At 39.6% G+C, this 23715-nt stretch overlaps 1 protein-coding gene across 1 annotated transcript in view; it reads right to left on the bottom strand.

The window, feature by feature from the left end:
* St6galnac3 (ST6 N-acetylgalactosaminide alpha-2,6-sialyltransferase 3) overlaps positions 1-23172 on the bottom strand; it is a 588338-nt gene extending 565166 nt beyond the window's left edge. Inside the window, exon 1 of the mRNA XM_048351609.1 lies at positions 23036-23172. Within this exon, the coding sequence (XP_048207566.1) occupies positions 23036-23053 (18 nt within the window). The 5' untranslated portion in view covers positions 23054-23172. The remainder of the gene's footprint in view (positions 1-23035) is intronic.
* Positions 23173-23715: the final 543 nt, after the last annotated feature.

Genomic DNA, 23715 nt, shown 5'->3' with positions numbered 1-23715 from the left:
CTATCTGAATAGGAAAAGATTAAGTCAGGCAATGTTAACTGCTGGCAAACATGGAGAGAACAAACTTCTGAACACTTCTATATCACTTTGGAAAGATTATAGCTACCATCAGAAAACACTGTGAAAGACGTTGAAGGGAAAGAAAATAGAGGATTCAGTGTCCAGTGCCCAGGCAAATAATAACAGGCCTATGTTATCCTGCCTTTCATTTGTTTTACCCTATTCTACAATGAGTTTAGTTACAGAAAAACTGGTACACTAAAAAACTTTTTGATCATAAAAGTACAAATGAGTTGTGCCCAGTGGAATGCAATGAATTTCCCAATTCTCCTTTGAACCAGTTGTAACTTGTTACTAATTCCCACGTTAGTTGATAAGAGAAACCTTTGAAATCAGTATTTGTGTTGCCATAGTATTTTGCTTTTGATTAATAATAATAAATATGCACAAAGATAACGTATTCCCCTAACTAGATGACCAGTAGAAATGTATGTATATCTGTCCCCAAGAGATCAAGAATATTCATAACATCATTATTTATAATAGCTAGAAATTGGGAATAGCAGAAATATCCACTCATAGTCCCATAGAGTAAGAAGTTATGTAATGCTCCTGCAATACAGCAAGTAAGGTGAGTGAACTATATAGCTTCACCCACAATATTGAGGAATGTTATAAATATGTTGAGAAAAAGAAAACAGAAATAATACCACACAATTCCCTCTACATGAAATTTGAAAAAGAACAAAACTGGAGCACAGTAGAATAAAATACATGCTTAGGTGGCAAACTTCTAGTCAGATCCCTTGCCCTCCTTACAAAGTCAGGGCAATGGTTTCCTCCAAGGGTGAGGGATGAGAGAAAACAAGAATTGGGAAGGAATAGAAAGAGCACTCTGGGACAGCAGCAATGTTCTGTCTTTCCCTGCAAAGCTGCAACAATCACAAACATATTCATCTGATAAACAACTGGCCTATTTAATTGGTCCATGCACTTTTCTTAATGTACTTTATCTTTTACAATAACAAAAACATTTTTAAAAAAAGCTTCAGAGAGTGAAGGGCCCAATAGCCAATTAGAGACAAAAGCTACAGCATTCACTACATTATCCAAAAGTGAGTTTCCACATTAATATTCCAAGTCATTAAAGAAATGGCCTTCAGAGACTATTTTCTAATCCCCATAAGCAGTAAAAATAAATGTAATAAGCTGCCGAAAAGACAGGAAGCCTAACGATACTAAAGCCAGGACTTTTTTTTAGTTAAGATGCTTGCCAGGTTTGTAAAAACTGAGCATTTTAAGCGAAAAGATTGTGTTTTAAGCTTTATCCTCCCTCCCTGACAACAAACAAAAATATTAGCTGCCATTCAAAACAAATTAACACCTCTACCTGCTTTGTTTCAAGAGAAAATTGTTTCTTTCCATCATCCCCTGTAACTTGATACACTTCTGCATGCATCAGGCAGTGACAGTCTCTGTGCCATCAGCCTAGGTACATGTTGCCTAGGTAACAAAGCCTTTCACAAGCAGTGCCAGCTGGTCTAGCAAGCAGAGGGAGTGAGTAAAAAGTTTGAAAACATACCCAATGACTCTGGGCTGTTCATGTGCTGATTATGTCAGAATGTGAACAGGGCATTTCTGAGGGTCTCAAGGCAAAGGGTACACACTCTTACAAGATATCCAATTTCATTCAGCCTTGAGGGGAAAAAGGAGCTGGAGAGAGGGGAGTAGGGGAGGGTGGCTAAGAAGAGAGAAGAATATGAACCCCTTATACTCTTTTCCTTCTTCTTACACACAGCACTGAAAGCTTGACTCTCTTCTTTGGGAATACAATCAGTGAGAATTAACAGAGTGACTGAGCACTTGCAGTGTGCAAGTGTTTTATATAATTAATCAAATTTGTTTACCATTGGCCTTATAAGTAGGCAGCTTTGTCTCCATTTTCCAGGAGATTAAATGATGTGTTCAGATCACACCTCATGAGCAGTCCTTATTGAGAAAATCAGTTCATCTTTGTCTGTGTGGCCTCTCCAGTTTTAAAGTGATAGAGTACTTAAAATTTCCATTAGTGATATAAAATGAACAACAGAGCATGCATAGTAAATCAAAGTTTCTGTACTAGAGATGACTTAACCAATGAACATTATGAATACATTATGTATATAATCTAATTACATAATACAGTAAGTGTATATTGTATAACTTCATATTGTTCATAACAACCACCAGTGGAGCGGATATGATTTTATGTCCAGTTGATCTCTATGGCTCAAAGTTATTTGTTGCCTAGCACGAGACCCCTGGGATCTTGGATCCAGGACACAAAGAATGACTTGGTTAAGTATAGCAATGGAGTGATCCAGGACCACAGGGACTTTTTTAATGGAGGGCAGCATCAAGAAGGAAAGGTTGTATAGTGAGTTCTAGTGATGATGGCAAAGTAGCATAAAGGTCACTAAGTAAGGGACAGAAGAGAGAAGCAGAGGATTCTGCTCAGAAATACATCAGAGAGAGAGGAAACATTATTTAAACTTAGAGCTGACTGCACCAATATGCCAAGGGATGAGTAAAAGAAAAATCATTATTGAACATGCTTTCAAACTTCTGACCCAGAGACACTGATCTCCTTGTATCCCAGGGGCCACCTGTCCACAAGCACAAGCTTAGAAATGGAAAGTCTCCTTATGTTCTCCCTCTTTAAAATCCTTTGGTCACAGAAATAGCATAGGTTTGTCATGAGGAACACCCTCAAAGCCAGACTATATGAGCCTACAATCAGTCTGTGAAACATGCTAGTGGTGGGATCTTGGGGAAATGATCTAAAATCCCTCTGGCCTGCCAGGCACTGGTGGCTCATGCCTGTAATCCTAGCTACTCAGGAGGCTGAGATTTGAGGGTCATAGTTCAAAACCAACCTCAGGCAGAAAAGTCCCCACGGAACTCTTTTTTTTCCCTTGCCAGTCCTGGGGCTTGAACTCAGCACCTGGGCACTGTCCCTGAGCTTCTTTCTGCTCAAGGCTAGCACTCTACCACTTGAGCCACATGCCACTTCTGGCTTTTTCTGTTTGTTTTTTTTGTTGTTGTTGTTTTTTGTTTTTGTTTTTGTTTTTGTTTTGTGGTAGTGAGGAATCAAATCCAGGGCTTCATATATGCTAGGCAAGCACTCTACCACTTAGCCACATTCCCCGCCTCCCCTCCCCCACAATGAGACTCTTATCTCCAATAAACTACTCAATAAATAAATAAAAAAGCCATAAGTGGCACTGTGTTCCAAGTGGTAGAGCACTAGCCTTAAGCACAAAGAGGCTCTGGAGAGCACCCAAGCCCTGAATTCACGTTCCAGGACTGGCAAAAACCAAGTCTATGGCTCAGTTCCCTCTGTGCCAGGAGTATGTTACCAATATTAAAGTGATATTGAAGAATAAGGCTATAAAAAGGCTCAGTAGTGCCTGACATTTGAAAACCTTTTATTAAATGCTAGTTATGAGGCTGGGCATGGTGACTCATGCATGAATTCCCAGTTTCTCGGGCAGGAGGGGGCAAAGAAAGGAGCAGAAATCAGGAGAAAAATGCTTCAAAACCAGCTAGGGCATAAAAACAAAACAAAACAAAACATTAGCAGGACCCTATGTGAAGGAACAAGCTATGAACCATGTATGTCTCTAATTTTAGCTACGCAAAGAGGCACAGGCAGGAAGATTGCATTCAAGACTAGACCTAAGCCAAAAGTGTAAGACTGGTGCTGGGAATATGGCCTCATACACATGAAGCCCTAGGTTCGATTCCTCAGCACCAAATGCTTAAAAAAGGAAAGAAGTGGTGCTGTGGCTCAAGTTGGCAGAGTGCTAGCTAGCCTTGAGCAAAAAGAAACCAGGGATAGTGCTCAGGCCCTGAGTTCAGCACCAGAACTGACCAAAAAAAAAAAAAAATGTGTAAGACTCTTTCTGGGAAGTAACTAAAGGAAAAATGGCAGAGGGAGTATCTCAAACATTAAATCACTTCTTGCCCAGCAGGTGAGGCCCTGAGTTCAAATCCCAGCATATATATCTCTCTCTCTTTCTCTCTCTCTCTTTCACTTTCCCTCTCTCATTCTCTGTCTCTCTGTCTCTCTCTCACACACACACTCACACACAGAGAGTTAGCTATTATGATCATCATCTCTAATACATTGGAGTATAAATCTATACTCCCTAATTTAGCACACAAAACTTACCAGTGTTTACCGCCGACCTCCCTATCAAACACCAGCACTTCACCCAGGGCTATGTACGTACAGGGTAGGCCATGGTGGACATTATATCTCTCACCTCCACACTTTGTTCTTACATGGCATCTGACTAGGTCACACTTCTCACTTCTCTGCCGGATAATTCCCTTAGCTTCCTAGTTTCCTCTTATCTTTTCCAGTCCCTATCCTGACCCTCCAATATTTGCATGTGAGAGAGCCCCTTTTGCCCTTTGAAGATTGTCCAGGAAAAAACTAATACTTTCTCCATCCACCTCAATGGTCTTCTTGTTAAGACAGACCCCAATAGCAAAGAAAAGATTCATATGACAGAAACAATTAAGGATTGATCATTACACACAATATACATCACATGAGAGAAATCTCAACAAAAGATAACTCAAAGAAGTAGCTTGCTGCCTGGCTTATACAGTATCCTCTATAATAACAAGGAAGAATAAATGTATAAAAGTAACTGTGCAGTGATTTGAAACATAATAAATGAAGGCAATGCATGGCCTTCCAATAAAAGATATTTGAAGACTGAAAAAAAAAGAAATGTATAGAGAAATGATAGGACAAAAGATGCAGTTTTAGGCTTCTAAGAGTGAGAAACTGTGAGGGTAAACAGATGGGAGGAAACTAAGGGAATGAGATTTGTTTGCAACTTCCTCTGGTGCCTTTCCTGGGCAGAGTCTAGAGCTGTCTCAGGTAGGGGGGAATCACTTTATGCTACTGAGGCATATTTAGGAGTAACATATTCTACTTTCCTTCATATGTCTGTTTCTTTTTTCCATCTTACAACTTGAGCTATCAGGTCTTTTTGGCCTCTACTTCTTTCTGGAAAAATATATAATTCAGGTAGTTTCAGGCCCTAGCTATAGATATGGACTAACATTTTCTTTATCAAAGTGACAGGAATCATCTTCTGTCTTTCTATATTTCCCATTACTGCAATTCATGAAAAGCTAAAAAAAGCAACTTTCCTTAAAACAGTTCATAAAATTTTATAGACTAAGTGTCACCAGTCCATGGAGCAAGACACAACTCCAAGCAAGGCTCAGGGACCACCTTTTTTTGCATATGCACTGGAGCTCTTTTCTGTCTCTTTTTTTGCCCACTAGTAAAGTTGTATAAAATAAATATGCCACAATGTTTCAAATTTGTTCCCTTCTATTTTGAAGCTATGGTGTTTCAAGACAAGGATGTACAATCTCGCCATACATAACTTCAAGTCTTGTGTGAGGCCCTTCTAAGTGTGCAGTCCTATGTGATTATGCCTCTGAGGGACGATGCTATCCTTACCTCCAGGTTCACTCCCCCTTTATTTCCTTTATTGTCAAATACATACAAAAAATAGTACCCATCTCTACCAGGCCCTGGTGGCTCACACCTATAATCCTTGCTACAGGAGCCTAAGATCTGAGAATCTCAGTTCAAAACCAGCCCAGACAGACAAATCTTCAATGCTTTTATCTCTAATTAACCAGCAAAAAGCTGGAGCTGGAGGCCAGGCTTAAGTGGTATAGAGTCACCCATGAGTGAAAAAGCCCACCAAGAGTGTGAGACCCTGAGTTCAATCCCCAGTGAAGCACTCATCTCAAAGGGTTGCTGCACCTATTAAAATTCAAACTACCATTAAAATGTGGTCCATTGCTATAGCATTTGCTTAGCATGTAGTAGGGGGAAAAAAAAGAAAAGCAGAGAAAGAGAGGGGGGATATACCTGGTGCATATAAAAATATTTGCCACAACAATTATTAGTTTTTGAAAGTCAAGGTATGAACCAGGATAATAAATGCATTAACATTCAATTTCAAAGTAATGCCTTGACAAGGGATTATCCATAGATCCTCTAAGTAGCAAACTTTCTTATTTAATTCTGATTGAGTTTATAAAAGACTGGTGTCTGAACTACTTACTAAAAATAATATATTAGGCAGAAGAAAATATATCTCTCACCAAACAAACCAACCCAATAAAGAAAGATGAGCTTCACTCAAAATATCTAAGGAAAGGATATCTCCTGTTCATATTTGCCATTCTAATCTGTGTACAGGATAAGCTTGTGCCTTGAATAGAGCTCATGTTTAGAAGCTAGGTTTTGGAGTAAGAATCGAAATTGGAATGGACTCTCTGGCTTGGATCTCCCACCTATTCAACCTCAAACAATTAAGCCTGTATTTCCTCTTCAATAAGCTAAACAAAAACAGACTCCCAGTGTTCTCATAGTATTTAAATGAAATATATAAAATGTAAGAGTTAGATCAAAGTTTGACTCTTAAACAGCTGCCTCAGAAACAATGATAAAGAATCATACCCTGAATCAGTAGTGGCAAACAAACAGTAGGTGTTTAGTTGCACAATGGACCTGAGTAACATGCTCCGCAAAAATTACAGCTAATAGTCATAGGCATTAACTATTCAACCACAGGAAAAAGTACTTCAATTGAGCAATAAAGAGTCTCAGAGTCTAAAAAATTACTTGCAAATTTAGTATCACTTATCCTAAATTTAAATTTCAGCACCTATATCAATAGTTTTATATGCTGAGAATATTTTACTTTTACTAGCACTATCTAACAGATCGGTATGTTTGTTTATCCTTGTTTTACAGATGATATATTATCAACTGTGGTGCGGGGCCCATATAGAACCAGGCCAGCTCCTTCGTTTCAAGGACATGTGCCTTAACTATGTGGCACAATGTACCATCTCCAAGGAGGGAAGTATCACCATATGATTTTTGTTTATAGATTTCTAGTAGAAATTCAGCCTGTGTAAGCACTAAAGCTACCCTAATTGTCTCAAGGAACTTCCAAAAGACAATGACCAGAGCCAGCCAAAGGCCTCTGAATATTCTAATTAAGATGACAGGGATCTGGGAATGGAAATGTGGCTTAGTGGTAGAGTGCTTGCCTAGAGTGCATGAAGGCCTGGATTTGATTCCCCAGCACCACATAAACAGAAAAAGCTATAAGTAGCACTGTGTCTCAAGTGGTAGAGTGCTAGCCTTGAGGAAAAAAAAAAAGCTCAGGAGCCATGCCCATACCATGAGCTCAAGCCACAGGAAAGGCAAAAAAAAAAAACTTATGTATTATTTTACTCCATGGTTCTACCACATTTAATCTGTTTACAATGCCTCAAAGGTCTTTCATTAACTGTAAGGTCATGTCTAAACACCTTTGTCTACCTCACTATCCACCAGCCCTGGAATCTACACCAGCCATATAAGACTGTCCAGTAATTTTCACATATTTATTTGTTCAGGTACAGGACCTGAGGAGATCCCAGGGTGGCTACTACAAACAGAATAAGCAGCTAGAAGTTAGTTGAAAAGAGAAGAAATAAATCCATCCTGTGGGCCGTGGAATGGTGATGAAAAGACCACAATTTATTTCAAGTTTTCACTTCTCTTTTCAGAGAAGCTATTGACCTTTTCATTGTCCCTGGATTCCTTTTGCTCAAGGCTAGCACTCTACTACTTGAGCCACAGCACAACTTCTGACTTTTTCTGTTTATGGCTTGCTGAGGAATCGAACCCAGGGCTTCAAGCATGCTAGGCCAGCACTCTAACACTAAGCCACATTCCCAGCCCCAAACCACTGACCATTTAAGAGAGGGAATAAGGTATTTTTATCTTCAATTCTGAAGTTCCTTCTGGCTATGGTGCTATAAACTAAAGCAAATGTAATGAGTGAATTAGAGGAAGTTGTAGTAAGGAAACTAGTGTGTGAATACAGTATCGCCGTCTTAACAAGTTAGTCTGAGAATGGCTCATGCTTACCCAAGATCCTGATGGGGTATGCGCTCATCACTCAGCTCATCTTGCTAGGTCTGAGCTGAGCTAAACAAGTTAAATAAATGACCTTTTCATTTCCTTCAAGTTTTTCAAGTCAAATAAAAGGTCAAGATACTTTTCATTTTTATTCAGTTTACCTAAGATCAGAATTATCTCTGTAAGTTCCTCCAACATGAATTGATGCTTGGTCACTGAAATAGTTTTATGAGAATCTCTTCTCTACAAAGTTGGAAGAGCAGATATTGAAAGGAGAGGGTTTGAGTCCTGACAGATTGGAGTTTGATTCCTTCGCTGTACCTACTTACTTGGGAAAATCACTTAACTTCCCTGAATCTCAGCTGCTGAACTTACAAAATGAGGATACATGTACCTCAAAGGGTTGCTGTTAGATCTACATGAGATAACTAGTTCGTCTTCTAGAAGGTAGATATCTAATAAATAGGAGCTGCTATGAGGACAATAATACTCTCCTTAGAAAGGAGGGCTCAAGGGTAATTGCTGGCTGCTTTATGACAGAACTGCCCAACAAATACAAAGCCCTTTACAGCAGTCTAGGCATTTGGTCAATACTATAGTTATCATTATTATTCATACCGGTCCTGTGTTCCCTCAGAGAGAAACAGGAAGAAATTAGATCTTCTCTCCATGCCATTTCTTACCACCAGCACTTGGATTCTGTCTGAGACCTTGATAAATGAATTTCATCTTCACACACCTCTTCTTACTAAAGATAAGTGTGGGGAAAAGGTCAAGGATAGCTTCTTTTAACCTGTATATCTAGAGGAATATGTAGTGAATTTCAATTGTCCTGAGAGAAATCTGAAAAGGTGTAGAGTTTGAATGTCATTTCTTTTCATACGATCTTAATATACTAGATCAAAGATCAATGAGGAGAATAATTAAACAAAAAATATGCCTTTATTCATCAAGAAGCTAGAAAACACATGCAGAAATCTTGGCTTGGATTAGGCCATCAACAAAGGCTTCAAGGGTTAGGCAGCGTGAATATCAAACCAAACAAGAAAAATTATCAACACAAACCATTGTAGCTGATATGCAACTTTTCACAGCAGTAAGATTTAGGTACTTACTGCCTCTAGGAATAAGGAGAAAGGGAAGAGATGGGGCCAAGAAGATAGGCAATAAAATCACAAATACAAATTATAGTTAACTCAGGCTCCAGTCCAGGGAAAAGTGTAAAGATGACATCCATAGGCCATCATAAACACCAGGCATACAAATGATTGATAAACATGAATCCTTCCCAAAGAAGAATTCTGAATGGAATGGCTTATATTCTGGGCCGCTGACAAGATGGCTTTATATCCTGTAATAGAGTTCTACAAGCTTCCCTGTTCTACAGCAGAGACAATAGTTTAGACATACTAATTAATGATCCTATGGCACACATGTTGGGAAAAGACATAGAGGCTAGAGATGGGGCTTCCTTACGAAAATAGGCTGCAACAAGGTACCAGTGGCTCACATCTGTGATCTTAAATACTCAAGAGGGTGAGATCTGAGGACATAGGTTCAAGGACAGGACAGGCAAGAAAGTCTATAAGACTTTTATCAACAATTGACCACGAAAACACTGGACACACACACACACACACACACACACACACACACACACACACACACGAAAAATGGGCTGGCTTTATACAATAGATGAAGGCATACAAATAGCCAAGATAAAGCAGAAAGGAAAACTACAGATTCATTTTCTTCGTAATACCCATTGGAACGTATAAGCAATTTAACTAGAAGTTTCTAATGTTTTTGTTACTTATTAAAATCCCAAACAACAGGAGAATATGATCTGAGGATTGCAGTTCAAAAACAGCCTGGGCAGGAAAGTCCATGAGACTCCTATCTTATACATTCAAAAAGTCAGAAGTGGGGCTGGGGATATAGCCTAGTGGCAAGAGTGCCTGCCTCGGATACACGAGGCCCTAGGTTTGATTCCCCAGCACCACATATACAGAAAACGGCCAGAAGCGGCGCTGTGGCTCAAGTGGCAGAGTGCTAGCCTTGAGCGGGAAGAAGCCAGGGACAGTGCTCAGGCCCTGAGTCCAAGGCCCAGGACTGGCCAAAAAAAAAAAAAAAAAAGTCAGAAGTGGAGCTATGGCTAGCAGTGAGCATAAAAGCTCAGTAACAGCAACAGCACCCAAACCCTAAGTTCAAGCCCCAGTATCAGCATGCAGACACACAGACTATGAATCATCAACAATAAAAAAATAAATAAAGCTATCATCTCTTGCCAGTTTTCACTCTCCCCATTCCTAATCCTTAGGTAATGACTTTTTTAAAAGGTCGCTGACGGAACCAATAATCAAGATAGTGAACTCTAGCCCTGAGGAATTAACTTTACAAGTAAAGCTAGCACAGAGCTGTTTCCTGCACCCCCAATTTTCTTGTTAGCCAGACAAGAAATGGTGGGGGGAGGGGCACAGTGATAAATGATTTGACAGCAGTCAGCAGAAACTAAATTACAAGGTTTATAATCATCACAAATTGGTTTTCCAGAAATGCGTGAGTAGGAGTTAATTCCAGTCCATCCTCTTAGTATTGGTCATTAAAAACATAAGCATTTCAAGTTTTGAGGCATTCAAAAACTGAGATTTAATAAGAATGATAGAAGCAAAAAACAATCAAATGATTACAATATCTAAAATTTGATTGAAATGTACTAAACTTAAAATTTTATAACTGACCTTAATTTCTAGCCCATTTCTTTTGGAGAATAGATGGTTGGAATCTTGTCTATGTCAACCCTACTGTGTAATATTTCTTGAACTAGATGTAGTGAGGTAGGGCTATGTAAAGGGCAGTCATCAAGTGTGCATCCTTAGCACTACCTGAGGGCTGCCTACAAAGGCAAAAACTTGGGTTTCACCCTAGCCAAGCAGAATCAGAAGTCTGAAGAGTTGGTCCTAGCTATCTCCAGTGTACTAAGCTTTCAAGGAGGTCCTGAGGCAGTTCAAGAAGAATAGAGCTGTAATCAGTATATCTCTTAGTAGGGCAATTTCAGCCCCAGGATATTGAGGACATTAGGGAGTTATTTGTACTTCCCATAACTCAATCTCCTCTTCCATATGGACTGCTTGGCTCATGCTTAGTACATATCCCCAACATTCCTGGTGAAAAGCACCGGAGCTAGTGCTAAGCATACTTAGGAAAACCACATTGACTTTGACCATGATTCTTACAGTACTGTAGGAATTTAACAATCCATCTCAGAGTTGGAAAATTTTATCTATAAACACATATGCAGGCTATACAGTCCCTACCTCAACTTCTCAAATCTACCATCGTGATATGGAAGAGACAGAGGCACTAGGCAATGAACAACATGGCTATGTTTCAATAAAACACTTTTTAATCATATTACTATCATTGTACCTTTCACATCATGAAATCATATTCTTTTTTTCTTTTTTTATTGTTTTTGTATTTTTTTACTTTTATTTTTTCTTATTTATTGTCAAAGTGATGTACAGAGACATTACAATTTCATACGTTAGGCACTGGATACATTTCTTGTACTGTTTGTTACCTCCCCCATCATTCCCCCTTCCCCTTTCCCTCTCCCCCCATGAGTTGTTCAGTTGGTTTACACCAAACAGTTTTGCAACTATTGCTTTTGTAGTCGTTTGTCTTTTTATCCTGTGTCTCTCGATTCTGATATTCCCTTTCACTTACCTAGTTCTAATACCAGTATACACAGTTTCCAATGTACTCAGATAAGATACAGTGATAGTGTGGGTACAACCACAGGAAGGGGATACAAGAGGATCATCAACAATAGAAGCTACAGTTTCACATGGTATGTTGAAAGTAATTACAACAGTGATATATCACTCGTTTCCATAACATGGAGTTCATTTCACTTAGCATTATCTTATGCATTCATAGGGGCATAGCTATTAGGCTCCTGTGATCCTCTGCTGTGACTAGCCTAAACCTATGCTATGAAATCGTATTCTTATTTTGATTTTTTTTGGGGGGGTCAGTCATGAGGCTTCAGCTCTGGCCTATGTGCTGTCCCTGAGCTCTTCAGATTAATGCTGGTGCTCTAACACTTGAACCAAAGTGCCACTTCCGGTTTTCTGGTGATTTATTGTCAATAAGAATCTCACAGACTTTCTTGCCCATCCTGGCTTTGAACCCAAATCCTCATATCCCAGCCTCCTGAGTAGCTAGGATTACAGGTGCAAGCCACCAGCACCAGGCTTTACTTTGAATTTTTAAAGTGGCAAATACCATTCTTACTGACTAGCCATAAACAGCCAGATTTTGCCCCCAGAGGCTATCATTTGCTCACCTTGGTGCATTACCCTCACATTAGTGAAGTTAGTACACTATATGAACCACAGTGTCTGCATTTGTCTGTCAGATGAAAGGAATACTGAACATGCTATGTTTGTTGTAATACTTGTGATCTCTCTGGTAGGTTGCCTGGCAAAGAAGGCACTCAGCAAAGAGTACCCACCAGCCTTATAAGAAAGAAAGAAAACCTGCTATGACTTGATCTAGAAAAAGCTGTTGGTGCAGAACAGAAATACAATGCAAAAGTATAGGCTGATGTGCACTAAGCACCGTTGGACCACTGGACATGGGTCTATTAATATATTGTTGAATGAATATACACACAAATATATATATATATATATATATATATGAGCAATAAGCAAAATTTACAAAGGAAGTTCAAAATCCTTACTGTCTGGACTTAAGAAAATGTCATTTCCTTTGGATACTTAAATTGCTCCCGTGTGTACTCCTCCCCTGCTGGAACAAGAAAACAACTCAAAACAAAAATATATAAAACCTCTCTGACCTCATAGCCCCCCAGGAGTTCACACTACCACACTGAGACCAAAAAGCCAATCACACATCTCACAGAGCAGCACCCTTGAGAGATCTCACAGCTGCACATCTCAGGGCAGGGCGGGGGTGGATCAAGGTATGAATGGACTCTGTTTTCAGACAAGACTCACCAAAGGCTCCAATATGCCTCTGGGTCAGACACTCATTGCTTATGATTTGCCTTCCCTCAGCTGCCAAGAATCAAATCAAAAGATGTGTCTTCCTTCTCTATCCCAGCCCAGTGGACAATCCCTACCCCTTCCACTCCACTCATCCGTGGTCTGAGTTAATCTGTCTTGGCTGATGCAGACAATAAGTAAGTGAGTGAACAGGTTGTCTGATGCAATAATCACCAACCATACATAGCCAGTGGTCTCAGAAAACCAGAACCATATTTTGGTTGATTTATATCCAAAAACAGATATTCCATTAGGTTACTGTAAAGTGTTTACACATGTGCAGAGCAATTTGGGTTTGTAAATCTACTTTTCTGATTTAAACTAGTAAACTCTACACACAAATCAACTATTTCTGATAAACATTTTAGTATCTGAATTTGGGTATGTCATATTTTAAGATAATTTTTTTTTTTTTTTTGCCAGTCCTGGACCTTGGACTCAGGGCCTGAGCACTGTCCCTGGCTTCTTTTTGCTCAAGGCGAGCACTCTGCCACTTGAGCCGCAGCACCACTTCTGGCCATTTTCTGTATATGTGGTGCTGGGGAATCGAACCGAGGGCTTCATGTATACGAGGCAAGCGCTCTTGCCACTAGGCCATATCCCCAGCCCCAAGATAAATTTTTAAATTACTTCATGACCACTTATTTTAAGGGCTGTAAATATGTCAACAATATTTTAATATGATGAAATTCCATTCTAAATATGTTAGATTAAATTAAATATGTCACTAAAGTAAATTTTACATGTTTCTTCAATGTGGCTCTTAGGAAATGGGGATGGAGTAATGATACACAGCTATGTTCCCAATACTCTAAAGGATGGGAAGGAGGACATCAAGTTTAAGGCTAGTTTAGGTTGCATAGCAAGACTTTGTTTAAAAAGAAACTGGAAGGAAGGAAAGAGAGAGGAAACGGAGGAAGGAAGGAGGGAGGGAGGGGAAGAAGTAGGAAGAAAGGACTGGAGAAAGGGGAAGAAGAAGGAATAAAGAAAAAGGAAATATGCAAATACTTAAGTAGCTGCATTATATTTCTGATTGTCAGCTCTGCTACTGAGTATTAAGCACAGGTATATTATTCCCTATATCCATTCCAAAACTAGAATCATACTAGTCCATCTATCTCTGACCTCTGTTCCTCACCATCTTCCTAATACCAAAACCTGGAAACCATCTGCTCTTTCTCGGGTACCATTTTCCCTGGCCGAAAAGGCAAGCACTTCACAGAGAGACTTCGGACTCTTTCTTTAGAAATTAGCCCATACTGGGGAACAGCAATCACTAAACAAAACATTACTAATCAGAGCCCCACCCTCCACAGATGTAAGCTACCTGCCCCAAGGCAAGGAATCACCTCACAACAATCATTTGCCCATACCAGGTTTTCAAATCTCAGATGAACTTTCAGAGCAAGTTTTGATCCCAGATCATGACTCATTCCCAAGTCAAGACCAACAAATTTCACTTCCAATTTTTATGTGATTGTGATCTTCTTCTCAGAGCAAGAATCAAATATAGATTTCATAACAGACCAAAGAGGCTTTTATTTTCTATCTGGCAAATGCACAACTAATAAACTCACTAGAACACAAAATAGCCTTTGAAATTAGAGAGAAGTCTTTCCCAGAAAAAGGATTTTGCCTACAACAGTTATTTCAAATCTGAGTAAATAGTAAAACTGGAGTGGATGAATATGGATGTATATTTATATTTACTATGTCTACACAGAGTTTTTACATTAACACTACGATAGCCCCAAGGCAAAGTTCTTCTTTCCCAGCCTTGTGAGCTTGTAAAGATTAAGTGAAGTAATGCACAAATACAAAGTCCCAACACAGCACATGTAAGCATTAAGTCGATGTTACAAGAATTAATACCACTCATACAGGCGCAAAGCTCTCTCCAAAAGGAATCTCTTTTAGGGTTAACTTCCCTCACACCCTCCCAAGGACCAGATGTTGTAGTATCCTCCCCTCTACATCACACAGGAAATGAAAAAGTGGCTTGAGATAAGAGTACAGGGCAAAGGGTCTCTCAAAGAATGTTACCTATCCGGAGGCTGCTGTTTATTGAAGTCTCTTGAGATTCTGTGTTGAGGTCTCTGACTTAGCCACTTAATAGGTTTAAAATCAGAACCAGAGCCCATTCTCAGTTCTTGCACTGAGAAAGAGAGATGCAATAATGAATTCACCCATAATCCCTTCATCTCACTCACCTTCTGGCTGACAAACCTTTAGAGACTGCTAACAAGAAGAGGAATTGACCAATTTGAGGCTCAGCCCTCTTCCTTTTCCTGCTTAGATAGAGGTGCTAATTGGCACTAAAATACATAAAAGGTGTGCATCAGAATTGCTGGAGACAACAGGGCTGGGTAATCCATAACCTGAATAATGAGCCTTTTAATAACCAGGAGTGGAACTAACTACATCTTTCATTAATGGATCCTTGTAGCACTTGTAAATCTACTCTCTCCAATTAGAAAAGTGCTTTTCCCCACTTTTCTGTAAAATCAAGAAAGAGGGGGGAAAAAAAACTTTATTCAATGCCCAGCCCACAGGTACAACTGTGTCTTAAAATCTTATCAACAGATAAAAATGGTGCCCCGGAAAAATTTTACAACTTTGGAAGGCATTAGTAGGCTTCCTCAATGACCAGATCTAAACTCCTTCTTTGTCCTACCAGCCCCAAGACAGGTTTCCTCTATTTTAGCTGTTACCATTAATTATTCATATGAATCTTATCATAACTAATATGAATAATATTGAGATTGTGACATGCTTTTTATTTGTGCACAGCACATCCTTGTTTCTCTCTTTGGGTTTTCCAACTTCAGCTTAAGAGTCTGAAGATTATTTGTGGTCCTCCTTTAAAAAAATATAAAATTAAAAATACAAAAACAATGAGACATCTTCCCAGAGCCTTGGAGATTCTCTGAGTTACATGTGATTTAGTATCACCCTTCATACCCACTTCCACCCCCAAAATTGACAGTGTATGTGGGCTTTCCACAGAGTGTTCACAAGACTTACCCAGACTCAAAGGGCTACTTGTTAGACCTAGAATTAAAAACCTTCTTATCTCCACAGACTCTCCAGCTCCCCTAGCTCCTAAGTCACAAAGAAACTTAGAGGAGGGAAGAAATAAAAGCAGCACAGTATAAAGCAGTCCCTACCAGGCAGATGTCTATATTGAACATCCCCTTGAGCAGAAGATAGTGAAAAAACCTCAAGAGCCCTACAAACATTCATATCATTGACCAGAAAGGTGGATGACCATCTCCGCAAGCATCAGAGCTCAGCATCGACCTGAACGCCACCACTTAGGGAAACTAGGACAAGTTACTTAGGTTTTCTGAACTTTAGTGTCTTCTATTAGCCCAGGACCTACCTTGACCACTCCAAGTGATTAAAAAAACAGCAATTATCATTACCATTGTCATTCATCCAAAGAACATAGCTTTTACATGAGCCACTTATCTGCGCCCATCTCTTCCTCAAAGCACAGGGCAAAAACATCAGCTCACTCACCAAAAGACAGAAAATGAGCTGCAGATCCTGGGGTACCAACAGCTCCCAGTCAGTCTTAAGAAATACCACTCACTACACATGGATTACAGAAAGGACTGCTTCTTCCATTTGTAGTGGGCTTTCCTACATTTTCTGATTTATCACTTGTGAACCTGGAAAGTGTGAAATCTCTAAGAATTCCAAACTCCATGAAGCCAGATGATTTTCATATATCTGACATCAAATAATGTCTGTTTTTTCTTTTGTTATTCACTTGTTCTTATTGATGTGAACCTTTGTTTTTAAAATGATTCTGATGAAAATCAAGCAGTTCCTATATGCCCATTTTCCATCCTTCTTGCAATCTGATGAATAAACTGATCAACAAGTTTCTTGCTTCACATTAGGGTGAAAAGCTCAAGCTATATCCATAAAGAATCCAGCTGCTTACAGAAGACACACTGTTAGCTCATGTGTATAACTAGCACCTCAAAAATAAGTAATGGCATCATTTATGTATTCATCAGACAGTTAGAGATCCCATAATAAAAGCAAAACTAGTTCTTTGGGATACCAAATAGAAAAAGTCATGGCCTTTTCCCAATTGAGAGTCAACTGGGTAATGACGACTACTTTCACCCATCTACTCCCACACCACTAGGCATAACTTTCCAAGTACATTGCACACTTTTAATTGTTACTTTAACTATTGGATTGCCTCCCACTCTGTCTGCAGTTCTATTTAGAGCAAAAACAGTATTCATTGCAGATGCTCACTGAAGACTGGCTGATGAAACTGTTGAAGGGTCCTGCCCACTAAGTACACAAACAAGAGTAAAGGATGTAAACAGATCCTGGACAGGACAGGGCAGTATGTGCTGCTACAGAGATAAGAGCTAAGACCACAGGAGCACAGAGGAAGGAAGCCTCTCACTACAGATGTGACATTCACCCAGGCCCTGGAAGTTGTGTAGAACTTTTGCCAGAAAAGGAAAAGTGATAACAGGGAATTTCTGGCAGAGAAAATAATATGAACAATAACAATCAACAGCTCATAATTATTAAGGACTTAATTCAGGTCAGGTCCTGTTTTGTAAAAATCAGCCCTTTTATTCCTGTAGGCACCATTTTTTACCTCATTCCAGGAATAAGGAATTTGAGGCTTAAAGATAAATCACAACCAAAATAGATTGGTGTGACCTCAGAATCTAGGTTCCTAATTTCTGTTTTATCGCAAAGCACGTAGCTGGGAAGAACGGAGCTCTATCTAGAAACTTGGTATACATTTAGTTACATGTGGAGGGTATAAGTGAAAGAATAAAGCCAGATATGTGGTTAAAGACCAGAGGCTGAAGGAACTTCAGTGCTATGCTAACAGAGGGTTGGCATTCAAATGTCTGGATCTTCACTGCACTTCAGCACAATACTCTGGGAATAACAAGAGAGGTGGTAATATTATGATGGGCCTCTAGGCAAGAAGGCTATTTCAAAAGACAAGTCAAAGTTCTAATACCAGTATATACAGTTTCCAATGTACCCAGATAAGATACAGTGATTAGAACTAGGAAAGTGAAAGGGAATACCAAAATCAAGAGACACAGGATAAAAAGACAAACAACTACAAAAGCAATACTTGCAAAACTGTTTGGTGTAAACCAACTGAAGAACTCATGGGGGGAAGGAAGGGGAGAGGGGAAGGGAGAATGAGGGAGGAGATAACAAACAGTACAAGAAATGTATCCAATGCCTAACGTATGAAACTGTAACCTCTCTGTACATCACTTTGACAATTAAAAAAAGAAAAAATAATAAAATTATTCAGGTAAATATAAAAAAAAGACATGCCAAATGTGAGACTTTGGGATCAAATGGAGAATAAAGGGCAGATGTCAAAGACTTTCCTGAGATAGAATTGTTCAAATATAGTGAAGGATAAAGTCTTGAAGTAGAGGGAAAAGAGTAAGTATGAAGAAACTAAATTCACCCAATTTGCTATCAATCAAAATATATTTGTAACAACAAATGATTGGTGAAAACCTAACAGTAGCTCAGTCATGTATTGTGTCATATTCTATTGTATTATATTCAACTGTAATTTGTTATATCTTACTATATTATTATCTCACTTCATGTTCCTAAGCTCCATGAATTGGCAAAAATAACACTGTCTCTACATATTTACACAGTGTCCATTTCAATACTGGATACAGAATTCAGTACAACTCACTAATAAGCATTTCATAAGTATCAAAACTACAAGATACCATGCATAAAAATATTTCCTGGGATGGAAGTGTGACTAAAGTGGTAGAGTACTAGCTTAAAAAGTACTTGTTGACCAAAAGTAGAAGTTATAAAAAAAAAATACGAAGTTTGTATTACACAAACTTATAAGCACTCATTAACTTACAAAAGACAATTGGATAATATACACTTTTAACTTTACTAATAAACAAATGCAAATTAAAATGGATATTTCCTTGTCTAACCCTTTCAAAGACTTCTAAGTACTCCATGAAATCCTCCCTTTCACTATCTTTTTGCTAGAGCAATTGAAAGAAAAGTATTCCGAGGAGAATTCTGGAACCCGAGGAGACCTCAGGGCCACTAAAAAGAGGCTGATCTTTAAGTTGACTCTCCACTCTATAGTAGACTATTCAGAAGAGTTACCTAACTGAACAAGACCAAAAAAAAAAAAAAAAAAAGAACCTACTGTGATTTACAGCTGATTTTATTTTTGATTCCAGAAATATAATGAACATGCAGATACCCCCCCCCCCCCACACACACACACTATAATAAGCCATTTGCAAACATATGCCACCCCTCTTTTGGAAATGAAGGCAGTAATTTGAAATTTTCTGAGTGGCTCCACGATTAATAAGACTTAACTAAGCCACACACATTTGTGTTTTAAATTCCCAGGTAATGTGGAATACCAATTGTATGCATGGACAAAATGGGCCCTCACAACCTGACTAGGAGAGTTCTACATCCCCTAAAAGACCAATGTTTTAGCTGCCAAGGTATAAGATTCTCCTCTTATCTAGTCAAAAACTCCCATTTTAGAGTCACTAGTGTTTAGTCAATAATGATGCTTTCATCAGCATCTTTCTACTTTCTCATGTGTAAAATGGATAGGAAAATCTACTTCAATTTTATTTTGAGAAATTATCTGGCCACAGAATAGAGTTGATAATGAGTCAAAAGTTATATGTAAAACACAAGGTCTATCACAGAAAATCCTATTCCATTCAAACACCATCAGCGGGATGACATTGTCTTGGGTAAAGTTGATGCAATACAGATTTCATTGCTCCCTCCCTCCCTGCTTCCATTATGCCTTGCAGGGACCTCTCTGCTATTTTATTCTTCACATTTTAACATAAACATTCATTTGATGATAAGGTCGATAGTTTATATATCTTGTCATATGAAGGGAGTTAAAACATGCCACCTTAAAATATGCCATGGGCAGCTTTGAGTTGAAGGCAATTGAGAAAGAGCAGATTAAGAAATGCCCTTTCACCTTCCCTTCTCTACTTAAGAGCAGGGCATAAAATTTACCGTGAGAAACATGCCTTCCTTAAACAAGAGGAAATATAATTTATCAAAGATAAAGGCCAAAAATAAATTATCAAAGAGAATGAGAAATATCAAATTCAGATTGTTAAAGCAAATGATGTGTTTAAAACTTTATTTTTCCATTAGTTTCCCTTGCATATTTGCCAGTTATTTTCCTACAATTTACTACCTCTCACCTAATGAGTTTACTACTCTTTGTTTGAAAATGTCATATAAGACCTTTCTTTGAGTTTAAACTACTTTCCTGTTAGATGTTATTAATTGAAAATAAATGTACTTTATAGATGGATCTTGGCAATTCCTAATAAAAATAAAATATGTACAATGCTTACAAAAAAGAAAAAAAAACCCTTCTTTGTGCCTGTACTTCTTATATGTATGTGAACACTCTTTGTATTTATATATCAAGACACTCACATCAAATACAAAATGTAAGTCCTTCTCTTTTTATTATGTCCATTTGATTATCTGGCCCAGGTACAGGAGCCAATAGAATAAAGTCCTTTCTCCCCTAGAGATGCCAACAACTCTCTAAGGCAAACCTGTGCCATAAAAGAATGTCCATCATTGCATCCCACTACAGTTCTGGTAAGAAATAATTACAATTGTATGTCAGTCTACAATTTGGGGAAAGGGGAGATATAAGTTGATGTGACTGTGAACTACCAATGTAAAAGGCCAACCTTACACTGAATCTCAGTCTTTGGACTACAACTCATATGAACAATATGAAGCTTTTCAAAGATGACATGGGAATGGCTTGAAAGTATAAAAAAAGGTGACAGACCTTGGTCTGAATTCAGGTCCACTCTATCCTTTAGCCTGTGTACCTACAGGCCTATCAATTAAACTCAGGACATTCACTTTCCTCATCTATGAAATGGAGTTGAAAACAACAATGCTCACTTTCAAAGGATTTATGTAAGAATAGAAGTTATATTACATGAAACAGGCCAAGGCTTTAGTAGGTAATAACTAACTTATAATTGTTACTAGATGTCAGGGAAAAAAACACATATTAAAACTGTGCTATAAACTACTAATCACACCCTAACATTTGTCCCTCACAGCAATCTGTGGAGTAGATGCCATTTCTTTGAGGAATCTAAGACTCACAGACATTTAAGTAACTTGTCCAAGTTTACATAAGTAACAAGGGGCAGGGCCAACATGTACACTAAAGTCTCTGCATACAAAGTTTTGGCTTTTTGAAGTCTGTCTACATCCCTGATAAGCTATGCCCCCAAATGTCTGAGGTCAATGTGAGCCACTGTATGTGCAAGATCAGAGCAGAATCATGTGTAACTTGGGGTGTGAATTAAAAATGTTTGGAGGGGGCCAGAGATGTAGCTCAGTAGTAGAATGGGTCCAATCTTCAGTAGTGCCCCTACCATATGAAAAGATGTTTGGAACATGTGCAGAGTGAAGCAAAGGAAAACTAAAAGGGAAGAAGACGGCCAACAGTCAATGTCATGTTCCTCAATTTCCCTGTGAGCAAAGAATAGTAAGAATGGCTCACTCAGATTCCTTGGGCTAAAAGTCTTGAGGTTAAAAATCCCATATTGTAATGGCAATGTATTATTTCCTCATGATTTTGCCACCATTTGTTATGTCCTGGAAAATGTTCTCAAATAAACAGAGGAAGCTCAGGAGGTTACAGGAAATGGCTATCATTACTATTCCTAAGAAAGGAAACCATATTTTATTGGATTAATTTCTTATTTGCATCATTAATACCAAGGCATGTTGGAAGATGATTCAGGTAACTGGAACAGTGGTAGATGGCTCCAAACCATCCTATCAAGAAGCAAATACTCTTTTACAATAACACACAGAGACAAATTTTTTAAAAAAATGTTTTCTAATATTTTTGTTTGTCACTCACAGCTTCCTCCAAGCTGGGAACAAATAGGCCTTTGCATTCTCCAGTCAAGGCCCAGGAAACCATGCTGTGAATGATTTTTATTCATGCAGTCAGGTTAGGACTTGTAGAAGGGCAGTTCAGGAAAAAACACAAAAAGCAAAAAACAGGGTAAAGGGCATACGTTTCTGGTGGGATGGAGGGTTGTTCTCAAGGAGGAGGCTCTCACACAAATTCTTCACATCTGAAGCCACAAGGCTGTGAACCCCGAAAGATACTCAGAGCAGGCCAAGAAACCAGACCTGGAGAAAACTTAACAAAAAAAAAGGAGGGGGTGGAGGGTGTGATTGGCCTTTGCTAAACGGATCATTTTATCTGTTCCAACTTACAAGCCTAAAGAGATCTAAGGTTCTGTCCTATTTAATACACCTTACTATGAACTTTTCCAAAGTAAAACTGATGTCAAATAAAGCTAGCAGATCTCATAGAAAACTCATTCCTATGGTACTACCTGTAAACCCAGAAGTTTTTGGTCTTGACATAACCAAATGCCCAGTAGAACTCTCAGTCTCCACCAACAACCCCTTCAAAGCGCTATTCCCCTCATCGCTAACAACCCAAGCCCAGTCGCTTCTTCTCTGCCCGGGGCCCCTGAAAGGCCTCAGGCTCCATAGAGCCGCGGGACTGGCGGGAGCCCCCCTCCTCGCCCTTCGATCACCATTATTAGGCACACAACCCTGCTCTACCCCGCCCCCGGCCCCCCCGGAGCCATCGGTCTGCAGCTCCTTCGGTGCAGGCGCAAGAAGGCAGGAATGGTGGGAAAAGAAGCTGTGCCAGCTGCATGCTTCAGGATCTCCCTCCATATGCATTTGCCAAAGGAACAAAAAGAAAATCAATGCCAGCAAAAGACAACTGAGATGAGGATGCGGTGGGAACGCGGCTGACTCTGTGCCTCTTAGCAGCGAAGGGGCTGGCCAACCACGCGTCCGAGCCACAGATCCGACTCGTTACCTTCAGGATGCAGGCCATGGCGCTCCGCCGGCGCTCCGGCCACCGAGCGGCGGGCGCGCCTGGATCACGGGCAGACCCGGCGGCAGACTGGAGACTGGCACCGCGGCTGGACCGCCCCAGCCCACATTCCCGCAGAACCAAAGAAGGGGACCGCGGCGCGAGCTGCACGGCCACAGGCCCCGCCCCCCAAGTCATGGCCCCGCCCCCGGCCCCACTTACTGGCCGACAGACCTCGAGGCTCCGCCCTCTGTGTCACGTGCTGTGGCTGGCGCCGGCGCCCGCCGCAACCTCTAGTTATCCAGCTGCTAGTTCTTTTCTTTTCTCTTTTTCCCAGTAAATGTTCAATAGTTCAACGTATGCAAAGTATTCTGCATCAAGCTGTGATCTGGGTCCAGCTGGAGAGGGAAAGCAATGCATTATTTTCTCCTTAGTTCCTTTCACACATCAGAGAATTCCTAGAAGATATTTCACACTTTAAAAAGTTAAATAGGAAAAAAAAAAGTTAAATAGGTTTGGCGCGTCCTCAGGCAGGCTTTGGACACATCAAAGAATTCTTCGAAAGGAGCTAGCACGTTTCTGCACAGGTTTCCCCCACCCGTACCCCCAACCCTCACTCCTCACCCTGGGGGGAGAACTGTTTTAAGGATGGACCAAAACTGGACTTAACTGAAATTTTTGAA

Source organism: Perognathus longimembris, chromosome 7 (assembly GCF_023159225.1).
Source record: "Perognathus longimembris pacificus isolate PPM17 chromosome 7, ASM2315922v1, whole genome shotgun sequence".
NCBI lineage: Eukaryota > Metazoa > Chordata > Mammalia > Rodentia > Heteromyidae > Perognathus > Perognathus longimembris.
This window is presented reverse-complemented; position numbering and strand designations above follow the sequence as displayed.